Source organism: Microcaecilia unicolor, chromosome 5 (genome assembly GCF_901765095.1).
Source record: "Microcaecilia unicolor chromosome 5, aMicUni1.1, whole genome shotgun sequence".
Lineage (NCBI taxonomy): Eukaryota > Metazoa > Chordata > Amphibia > Gymnophiona > Siphonopidae > Microcaecilia > Microcaecilia unicolor.
In genome coordinates, this window is record NC_044035.1 from 284,686,852 (window position 1) to 284,698,912 (window position 12,061).

At 41.1% G+C, this 12,061-nt stretch overlaps 1 protein-coding gene across 1 annotated transcript in view; it reads right to left on the minus strand.

Annotated features, from left to right (window-relative positions):
• Window positions 1-8,587: 8,587 nt before the first annotated feature.
• The window catches only part of PROS1 (protein S), an 81,710-nt gene continuing 78,236 nt past the window's right edge, over window positions 8,588-12,061 (minus strand). Inside the window, exons 14-15 of the mRNA XM_030204250.1 lie at window positions 11,141-11,372; window positions 8,588-9,504 (exon numbers count right to left, since the gene is read on the minus strand). Coding sequence (XP_030060110.1) covers window positions 9,362-9,504; window positions 11,141-11,372 — 375 coding nt within the window. The 3' untranslated portion in view covers window positions 8,588-9,361. The remainder of the gene's footprint in view (window positions 9,505-11,140; window positions 11,373-12,061) is intronic.

Here is a 12,061-nt window from a genome sequence, read left to right on the forward strand (position 1 = left end):
AAAGACTGGAATAGAGGCCATGTAAAAAGCCAGTGGAGCATACACTAGGATACTAAACAGCAACCTGGAGAAGGAGGAAACTAACTTACAGTCGAGCATGAAGAGACGACAGTCAGTGGGATAATGGAGTCGCCCCAAGGAGCATGACCTGCTCCTTGTGCATATTCCTTTGGCGAATGCCACTAGTAGAGAAGGTAAAATAGTGGAAGGATCTGACATCACCTGTGTGCTGGATCAGGCGAGTGTACGGGCCCCAAAGGAAAGCAAGGGAATGAGACACAGCAGCCAAACCAGGATGGGCACCTAGGAAAAGCACAACAGCAGCAGGTAAGGAGCAATGCAGCAATACAATAGCAAAATAAACAATAGAGAACAAATGCCCAAATTAGTACCTTCCAACCAAGTCAGCAGGGAAAAAGCTACTCTCCAGCCAAGTCTTTCTTATTCTCAGCTTGATGTCCCTTTGCAGAAGTTATAAAGGCGTTGATTGGTGAGAGAAGAGTGTTGCTAGGCTGGAGAGAGATTTTACTTTCTCCACTGATCTTGTGTTAATAGTGCAACACCAATGTTTGTCACCTGAATGCAGACAGCAATTTTATGATGTAGGTAGAACATGAAGCCATGACAGCTAACACATTAGAAAGATAGCTATTATTCACATACTCCAGGTGTGCTCACTGCTGACACCAAGATAATTTGTGCTAATAAATGAAAAATCCCTGCAGGCTTTACAACTCAGAGATGAAAACTGCAAACAGAATCAGTAACTATGACTGAGGCCTTCATCACTGGTGTGATGGCTCGCAAGTTTCCAACTTGTGCTATTTCAATCATGTTTCTGTCTGGAACCTAGGAACCAAATCTTTCACAGCAACATTTAATCCCTTCCCACTCTAAGGGAAGAAGAAATGAACCCCAAGAAATAAACAAATCATATAAGATGTGAGTGATTATTTCTTTTATTACCTTTGACTCTCATTCTTTTCTTTATAGCACACAGGACAATCTGACTCAGGAACACTATGAAAGTATGTATGTACTGAAAAAGTGACTAAGAAAAAGAGAATTCTGTAGGAAGAGGTCTCTGGGGGATACTGCAGATTTTATTCAGTTCTTGCTCTGGAATGTTGATGCCTGCCAGTCAGTAGCCAGATTCAGATATTAAATGAGAAAATCTTGCTGTGTTTCTTGAGAAAGGTATTTTTTATGTTTTACATTTCAATGTCCAATAACAATTCTTTCCTTAGCAGTAGGCACCAAAACAGGAAGAGGAAGGGAAGGGATTTTGAATTCAGCTCATGTCTCTGTCAGTTCAAGGTACAGTAGATATGAGAAGATTACTGCTCTTGGTATAGAGCTGGACACCTTTTCATTCATTTCACAGCATCTGTCTGTGGACAGTTACAATGATTACTACAAATAGATACTCTGTTACTCAAACACAATCTAAATTAAGGGAACCACTGATTTAAATTCTATTTCTTAATAATCTTGCCAGTTGGTACAAAAGTATTTTCCTCCCAGCTTGTGTTTATCTCTATTAATTTATCTACATGGACCTCAATGCTTCCAGGCTTGGCAAATCTCCATTAGATTAAGGTTGCTCAGTATTTGTATTTGAGCGCCAACGCTATCACTGGAGCTAGTCTTATCACTGGTCCTATTTCTTTTTTCAATCCTCATAGGACCAGGTCTTCATAAGTCAATGAATGTTTTATGGGAAGGCTCTATAAACGAATTCAAACTTTTTGTTAATGAGCTAAACCACTGCCATTCTTCAATTAAATTTGAGTATAAGGTGCATCATTCTCAGATGAATTTCTTGGATTTTTTGATTCAGAAGTAGGGACAGGTTATGCATACAGAAAGTTATACAAAACCTACAGACATGAGCACGCAGTTACGGAATGCATTACCAACAGACTTGAAAGCAATCAAGGAAACAACTTTCGAAAATCCCTAAAGACATTCTTCTTCAACAAGGCCTACAATGAGAACCTACAGCCTCACTAAGACACCTCACCAACCCACTCAATTATGAAAGCCCACCTTCTATAACCACCCTAATCCACTCCCTTCCTACTTCTTTCTTCCCTTCCTTAATCGCTACACATTACTAATTGTATCTGATATCCAGTAATGATAATGTTAACAAAACTATTTAAGCCACATTGAGCCTGCAAATAGGTGGGGGAATGTGGGATACAAATGCAATAAAATAAAATAATTGGCATTTGACAGTATGCATCCGAACCATTTGATAATTAGCTTGCCATTCTCACAATTCTTAAGGTACAGGAGAATATGTGATTCACCCCAGCTATACAGTGTCAAATCTGGAGATCTCAGGGAGAAATTTCTCGAACGAGGATACCCTATGAAATTGGTCAAAAGGGCCCAAAAAAGAGCACGATTCAATGATAGAGACTGGCTACTTACTCCGAGGAACAAGGCTCAGGACTCAAGAATCAACTGTATTTTGAAGTATACTAAACAATCAGAAAGAGTAGCAGCTATAATTTAAAAACATTGGAGGATACTACAAACGCATGATGTATTTAAAGAGTAAAGACTCATGATATCATATACTAGAAACACCAACTTGCAAGACACATTATGCCAGGGGCGTAGCCAGACAGCAGATTTTGGGTAGGCCTAGCCAGAAGTGGGTGGGCACTAAGTGTTCTCCCCCTCCCCCCAAAAATATCTTAGCTGGTAGGAAAATGCTTCTCTCCACCTTGGCAGTCTGCAGCAGGCATGCACTGAAAACAGAGCATTCGCAGGTACTAGTATCGTGGAGAGCAGCATTTTTGTTACCATCAGGGGGAAGTCTTCAGCTGGCAGAGCTTGGGATCCACACCAGCTACCGCTAAACATATACTACTGTTGGGTGGGCCCTGGCCCACCTGTGGCTACGCCACTGCATTATGCAGTTCGGATGTGTGGTCTAGGAGGGAGAAAGTTTCGGGTTACCATAGAAAATGTGGTAAGTGTTGCATATGCCCTAACATCATTGAGGGGTCTTTATTGATCTGGCAAAATGGTCAATAGAGAATAACGGTTAGAGGCAATTCAGACTGTGACTCTGAAAACGTGATCTATGCATGCAGATGTCCATGTAGTAAACTATACATTGGACACACATCTCGAAAGTTCAAGACAAGAATAATTGAACATAAACATGGAATAGTACATAAAAGAATGGAAGCACTGATGGCACAACACTGCATGAATATGGGACACACGTTTGATCAAATGGGTTTCATGGTGATAGACATGATACAAAAGGTTAAGAAAGGGGGAGATGTTAAAAAACAGCTCTGGCAAAAGGAGCAGAGATTAATTTTTCAATACAATACCATCGCACCACAGGGCATGAATACAAACATTGAGTGGAAAGCATTTTTTTAGTAGAGGATAGCCCTTTAAGTTAAAGCAGGTTGGTGATTGGTTGGTAACCTGGGAAGGCGTTCATTCAAAAACTGCGGCCATCTTGGAGCAAGAAATCATACGTGGATAATGCTTGGTTGAAATTTTCCTTCCTGAACCAGCAATAGTAGTTTGTGAAATGAGACGTTAGCGAGACGTTGAAGGAGGAGAAACAAAGGATTTGGATAGTGAAATATATCCACAGGGAGAGAGCACATTAGAACGTGACAGCCGGTATGAGCAATTGATGGTAGCAGCTTCAGAGGGCTAGCTGTGGAGAAATACAACACAACGTAACGACAAAATAATACATTGCAAGCAGAGTCATAGAACATCAAATAAGTGTATGGCTGGCTGTGAGTAAATGAAAAAGCCTAATGCTAGAACTTTCAAACTAGTGATTAACTATTGGACATTTGAAATCATCTGTATAAAAGAAAGTCAGCAGTTGACAGATTTCAATTGATCTAAGAATTGAGTATTGTTCTCCCAGCATTGGTGTATATATGCTACTCAGGACGTAAGGCTTATGGGCCAATGGTTTTTCTCCTATTTTGGAGTTTTTTTACACTGACTTATGAAGACCTGGTCCTATGAGGATTGAAAAAAGAAATAGGACCAGTGATAAGACTAGCTCCAGTGATAGCGTTGGCGCTCATATACAAATACTGAGCAACCTTCATCTAATGGAGATTTGCCAAGCCTGGAAGCATTGAGGTCCATTTAGATAAATTAATAGAGATAAACACAAGCCGGGAGGAAAATACTTATGTACCAAATGGCAAGAGTATTAAGAAATACAAATAGATACTGCCATGTAAATGTAACCAGCACAGTGCTAAAGGAGTAACCTCTGCCTCGCTTGATCTCGTTATATAATTAGTAGGCATGTACACAGGGTAAAAATATTTTTTTCAATTTCAGTTTAGACTTTTTTTTGGCAATTACCAATTTTTCTTTCAGTTTGCTTTGTACATTCATTACTATGATAATAATTTACCATAAGTTAGAACAATTGACAATGCACATTAATTTGTAGATTAACATATATTAAATTGATTTAGCATGCACAAATTTTTAAAGGTACACTAATGACCCAAATGTTTGCTAATCAATGTACACCCCTAGTAACTGGAAATCATTTAAAATCAATGTTATTACAAATGATTGCCAAAAAGGTAAAACAGATTTTAAGGAAAAATATTCCAAACCTACATAAGATCATTCAAAAGGGTAAGGTTTCAGGAATTGTCCATAAGACTCAAATTTACTACTTTGCTCTTTCAAACAATACTGACCTGGCGCCATCAGGGTAATATCACCCATGTGTGGCCAATAATACCCTGCTTGTACATAGAGAAAAACTCTGTCAAGAAATGTACCCAAGAGGACAACAAAATTCCAACAAGCATTCAGGGGTAACTTCTAAGGCTTAACTTGTATACAGAGGGGAAGAGGAACTGTGGAGCTGGGGGGCAGATGGCAGGGTGGGTGGGCCACAGTTAGAAGCAGCAGAATAGGGATGCATTAGAGAATCTTCTCTGCTGTGCTCCAGGCTCACCCCCTCTCTTCTTGTTTGCTGCAGGCTGCTTGAAAGGAAGAGGCTGGAACAGAAAATCCATGCTTCTCTGAAGTCTGAAGAGGCGGAACTGTGTTCCAGGCCATTCCCCCAGAAATTAAGACTTGGTGACTTCTATGAAGGTTCAACCTGCTGACATTGGGAACAAGGCTGCAAAACAAGGGTGTACTGACCTTTGGAACAATCAGGCAGCCTCCATCTAGTTTAATCACTTTTGATAGGTGGTTAGTGGCCCGTAATCTTTATTATCCAAGGACCCAGATCACTATCAGTGCACCCCTGCTATAAATTTTTGGCTTTTAAAAATTCAATTCCCCCCTACCCTGACCAGCTATCTTTACACTTATATTCACGAGGCCAATTTTAATGGATTAAAAAAAAGAAAATTCCTGAGGTGAGTTTATGATTTAGCTGAATATCAACACAAAACAGAGAAGGCAAAAGGAATCATCTGGTTCCCGTATTTGACCGATTGACTCCATTTTTATTTTAGCTGGATATCATCAATTTTAAGCATAGACTATGTTTAGGTGACCAATCCCAGTCACATATATAACAGTCATTATTTTGACTTGTGCTACTCCTGGGAAAATGATATTAAAAAAAATTTATATATACTAGTAAAAAAGACCCGTTTCCAAAACCAATGAAACGGGCGCTAGCATGTGTTTTTTTTGTGTGTGTGTGTGTATGTGTCACAGAGTTATTTTTGTGTGTGTGTGTGTGTGTGTGTGTGTGTGTGTGTGAGGGTGCGGTGTGTGTGCAGGTTGTTGATGATGGAGGTGGTGCGTCGGTGTGCGGTTGTTTCGTTAGTTTGGCAGCCAGTCTCCAGCGATTCCTAGGCAGGGAAGGAGTACTCCTCCCACTTCCTTGGTCGCTGTTTGCTGCTGGCTGGGTCGCGGGTAATCCTTCCAGCTGGGCCACAGCTTGTCCTGTTCGCCCACGTCCCAGATGGTGACAGGCACGTTGTTTTCCGGCTCCTCTGACTCCATGTCAAGCGATCCCAAATATAGTCTGTGCTATAGGCCCTCTGGCACTCTTCAGTACTGGCATTAGGCATTTAAAAATTTCTTCCCCCCCCCTCCCCCCCGGTCTATTTTTGCACATACCCACAGCAGGAATATTCTTCTCTCGTTTCAACGGTGGTTCTGTGCTCTCCGTGCTGCACAGATAATGAGCCATTCTGCTGGGGAATGCTCCTCCCTTATTGTCACGTAGTTCCTCTGATTGGTCCGTCTTACGTTGCCTAGTGTTGCCTGGGAACAGTGTTGTGATGGTCCTTTGTGTTTCAGAATGTTGAGGGTGTTTTTTCTGATTGGTCCGTCATGCGAGGGCGGGGCAGAGAGACATGGTCAGTGTTGTGGCTTCACCACCATGAATCCATGAACCCTTCAGTGAGTGACTGAGTGACTTCAGAACGTTGTCTTCAGAACGTTGAGGGTGAGTTTTATTATAGTAGATATATATACACAGACACACACAAACATATTCATTCTGCAAGCTTCTGTATTATTTATACTGTGTATACACACCCACAGCAGTCTCACTCCCCATCTTTGCTAGAAATCTACTCTAGGCTTGATTTCTCTCCCCCACAGGTTCAACCCCCATATTTTTCTGTCCTCTCGAGGGTAGAAACCTCTCAGATTTCTTTCTCCCCATTCCCCAGCAAGACTCCCCCACAGTCCTCCCCATCTCTCTTTTTCAGACCCCCACCCCCGCACACATATCTCCAAAGCTCTTTCAACCCGCCCCATACATTCAGCCATAGCACTTTCTCACACCCCTCCAGAACAGACCCCATAGTTCTCTCCCTCTCTGAAACCTCCCTCCCTCCTTCAGCACCCTCCATAGCAGTCTCTCAAATACCACTCCATACACACACACACACATACATCCATGACACTCTCTCTCTCTCTCTAGTCCCCATGTGCTCACTGCACTATCCATAGCTCTCTGTCAAACCCACCCCTGCAGTGTATTCTTCTGAATACTGCTGCGGCATTCTCCCAGCTTTCTGTTCCCTCCTCCACCCCTCCACCCAAGACACATACCATTTCTGCTTTCTCCCCTTCCCAGACACAGCTCTCCCAAGGTCCACACCCACCCTGCTCTTCACTCCCCCCCTCACCAGATATCCAGCCATCTCCTTCATGCCTCCACCAGGCACAGCCCAATCTACCTCTCCAAGCACACAACTATCATGTTCCTCCACCCCCCACCCTTTGATGCATATCCCCTCCCACCTATACATTCCCCAAACTTAGCCCGTTTCCCTATCCTCTGTGGTATACCCGCATCTCCCTCAAGATCACCACCACAGACCCAACTGCATGTCAGGCTGTGCCCTCCTCCTCCTGCACATGAGCCAGACTAAAGTATCTGAACCTAATCCGGGACACAGTAGAAAACCACGGTTCAAATACTTCAGTCAGACTCACATGGCTTGATGTTCAGCTGCTTTGCTCCTCCTCCTCTGCTTTTTATAGATTAGACTTTGGGATAGTGACTAAATTGATTGTCCTGCAGTGGAGAGGGGGGGGGGGGGGTCCTGTGTGAGATAGGGGTGTAGCATGGGGATATGGAAAGAGAGGCTAAATTCAGGGTATATGCAGGGAGGAGGGCGGGAAAGGTCCTATATTAAACAGAAAAAAATACAATGCTGCATCCCCTAAGTCCCTTTGCAGATTATGTTCAGGAGTACAGAATTCTGAACAGAAAGGAAATTCTGCTCCAGTGCTGGACTGACGAGGGTGGACTGAGGGAGTACTATGGGGTACAGCTCTAAGGACACCCAAAACATGAAAGCATAACAACCAGAGGTAATTCTGTTCTAGAAAAGGACCAGCTCAGGGCATAATCTCTGCAAATGGGACTTTTATCATCCATCATGTACACTGCAAAAGAAAATGGAAACAGAATCCCTGTGAGTTTACGCGTTCGCTGGTATGAATGGTGAAACAAGCTTCTTCACAGGAAATCATGCTTCTAGTTCTCACGATGTGCTGCTGAAGCCAGTAATTTTTTTCCTCATATTTCAGAGTCTGATGTAACAGATCAAATTGTTAATGATTTTTCTAAAGTTCAAGCAGAAGGAATGCACATGAAATTCTGTTTAAATGCAAACTATATGCAAACTTGTGAGGCAGGTAAGATTACAACCAAAAACGTAATGCTATTTTGGGTATTATTTGCAATGCAAACTCTTTCCAAGTTCCACTTCTTAAAAAATATTAGCTTCTCATTTCAAAGTAGAAATTGACCATTTCTATCTGAAAACAAAGGGCTAGATTCTATATATGGCACCAAGAAAATCAGTGCCAAAAAAAGTGCTATTCTATAAGCCATGCCTAAAGTTAGGCGCAGTTTATAGAATAACACTCCTGCCTGGGAATCGTGCCTAATTTCACATGCGGCCATTTACACCAGCTGAAAAGTGGTGCAAATGTAAATCCTCGTTATTCTTTAACAATGCGTGTTAATTTTAGGAACACCCCCATTCCACCGATGACCCTCCCATTTCCATGCCCCCTTTTTCAGATTGCATGTAAAATTTAGGTGCAGATCCCGCACCTAAATTTATGCATGTAAAGTTCAATTAAATTTAATTAGCGCCAATAACTGCTTGTTAAAATCCAATTATTGGAGCTAATTAGCTTGCTATGTAATTAAATTGTATGCGCAAACTGGGCATGCGCACAAATTTGCACGTACAATTTTTGGCAACTTTTACAGAATTAGGGGGTTAGCGCCAATTCTGTAACAGCACTGGGGCATGCCTAACCCGTTACAGAATACAAGTGCTAAGCGGCTTTGGTGTTCTGAAACTTAGGTGCAATGACTTATGCTAGATCAATGGCTGGCGTAAATTGACGCACCTAAATGTGCCATGCAGCACACCCAATAAAATTATTCTATAAGTTGCAAGTGTCACACGGTGACCTGCCCATGACATGCTCATGCTCCACCCACAATACAGTCTCTTGTCTTTATACCCCAGATGTCACAGGCACGGCCCACTTTCGGTTATGCATTATGCAAATTGTGCATCAGTTGTATAGAATAGCGCCAAGCACTTATGCACTTGTGAGCCAATTAATAGTGCCAATCATGCATTTAAGTGCCACTGTTCTATAAACTTTAGTGCACAACTGGTGTCTAACTTCCCATGTGCCTTAGAGAATTGCCTATAAAGGCTCTGTATAAAGGGGATGTTTGTTGAGCAGTGGTAGATGATGTTACATGGGTATTCATTATGTGGTGCGAGTCTAATAAGACACAAGAGTCAGAAAATGGCATTACAGAATCAGTGTGGAGAAAACGCTAGTACCATGGTAACATGATTAATGTCCCTTATAAAACCAATGGACATGAATGTGAATGAATGTCATTCTGTTTAAAGAGAGCTTCATCCAGATCCAGAGGTATACTGTTGACTGTCACATCCATGCAACCATTATAGTAAGCGTTGACCGGACTGGCAGTGACTGGAACATCTACAAAAAGAAAAAAAAGATATATCTTCAGTTCAAATGTCTTCCACTTCCCCTTCATATTTCCCAATGATCTGTTGGCCCTAAGCACTGCTCTTTCTGGTTGCTCAATCCAGTCATATCTTTTTTGATCTGGGAAATGGGACAGATTGTTAGTTAAATTCACTTATAGCCCAACCATCCATAATATTTTTGTAATTACAACCACATCAACAAAATAAAAGAATTAAAAATAACAATGCTATCATCATTAATAGCACCTCAGCATTAAACATTATTATTCTAGTGGAAGCATCCAAACACCTCTCTGAAACTTTAAGTAGACAGGCTTAAGAGAAAACATTATCCATAAGCCGGTCCACAAAACCGGCACTGCAACTAAAAACACACTGCCCCTTGTGCTGCTTTTACTCATTACTTTTGATAAGGGCATAATCAATAATCCTTGTGGTAAAGAATGCAAGGAGTGACAAGGTATATGTCTGCTCAAAAATGTTTGCAGATGAACTGGGACATTTCCATATTGTAGTTTAAAAAGTAGGACCAGAATCTTAAATTTTATCTGCATGCCAAGAGGAAGCCAACATAGAATTTGAAGAGGAGTAACATGAATGCTAAGTGATGGGAGGGACAGTGGGAGGCAACAAGCGGGTAATATTATAACAGGTCACCTACATGTAAATGCATAGGTGCTTAAGAGGCGTATTTTCAAAGCACTTAGACTTACAAAGTTCCATAGGAAATAAGTCTAAGTGCTCTGAAAATGAGCCCCTATGTGTCTTTATATAATACCAGGGGCAATGTGGCAGAAAGCGTACCTAGATTGAAGCTACAATCATTTACGCCAGCTTGGGAGCAAGAATAAATGTTATAAACAACACATGTAACTTGCAACTCTGTCCACACATAATTCAAACCCCCGAATATGCCTAAACGTCAGTCACGTACAAGTATGTGCATTCTTGGCACTGTGTGTACTTTTATGCACATAATTCCTATATTTTACAAGAGCTCTTTTAAGCACGTAAATTTAAGCATGTAAATCCTTCATAAATTTACCCCACGTCCTACACCTGCAAAATCTCCACAATGGGCAAATTTTCCATTATGAACATCCCAACCCTTCACTAACAATAATTGCTTCACAGGTGATGGGTTTGCATTACACTTACATATTGGTATACACTAACACCTTTTTAGCCTCACTATATCTTCTACTGAGTTGTTCCAACTGATGCATAATTCTGCCATCTTCATGTTCCCTTCAAATCTTCTCATCTTCATTGCTTACATGTGGCATGATGCACTCACTGCTTCTCAGGCAGAAGTCTGCCCCTCTTTGCCCTTCCTCAATTCAGCCTCTGGTCTTTACACCCCAGGTATCACCTACTTTCTGCTTTCTAATTTCACCTGCAAACCTTTGTGGTCTGGCAGTAGCATCTAAGTGTTGCATCCTCAATAAATCTTTGGATGTCTGCCCCACTGATCCCTCTCCCCCAGAAATTAAAGTAATCTGTTTGTAATACCTGTTTAGATACAAACTATAGATAATAGCTCCTTGTGGGGAACGTTTTCAGCTAATGTGAAAAGATGTCTTCGGCCAGTGATCACCCTTGAGAACAAAAGGGAAAACATTTACCTGGAAGGCCTCCAAGATAGGTCTCAATTTGCCCTTTCATTGCATTGTCCAGTATGAACAGCTGCTGTTCCAGTTCTGCTTTATCGGAATAAGTGATGTTAGAGTGTGAGTAGGCCGACAGTTCCACCAGCTTCCTGTTCACCTTCAGCTGTACTAGCAAAATTTTATTGGTACACAGTCTCTTGGAGTGCAGGCGAGCAACTGTTACATTCTCAACTGTGACCAAGAGATTCTGTGGTAAGGAAGGAGACAGTCACTTTATTTCTTCAGAATAAAATAGGAGAATTGAAGAATAAAACAGAGAGTATTCATAATGTCTCTCTGTCACTCCATGGTGCAAATGCACCTTCAGTATTCCATGTAATTCTAGTTGATGCATCTCCAAAGAAAATATAGCAGAATTAGAAAAGGTACAGAGAAGGGAAACCAAAAGTTCAAGAAATCTTTAAAGACTCACTTATTTGTGACAACAGATTTTTGAAGCAGCTATATTAGACTGTATTGTGATGAAGAGATTAGTTAATTTTATAGTTTTATATGTTAAGTCTGATTCTTGTTGTTTTGTGATGATATCTTTATTGTGTATATTATTAAATTGGAAACCATCTAGTTTATAGGTGGTCTATATATACTGTATATATATATATTTTTTTTAATAAAGAGGATAGGACAACTTCTCCAGAGGTTAGGACTCATCAGGCTGGAGAAGACACAGATAAGGGGAAATATGACAGAGGTCTATAAAATCCTGAGTGGAGTGGAACAGGTAAATATGAATTGAGTGTTTATTCTTTCAAAGGGTAAAAAGACTAGGAGACATACGATGAAGTTACAGCAACTTGGAAAAAATAATTTTTCACTCACTGCATAATTAAGCTCTAGAGTCCGTTGCCAGAGGATGTGGCAAAAATAATTAAAGTA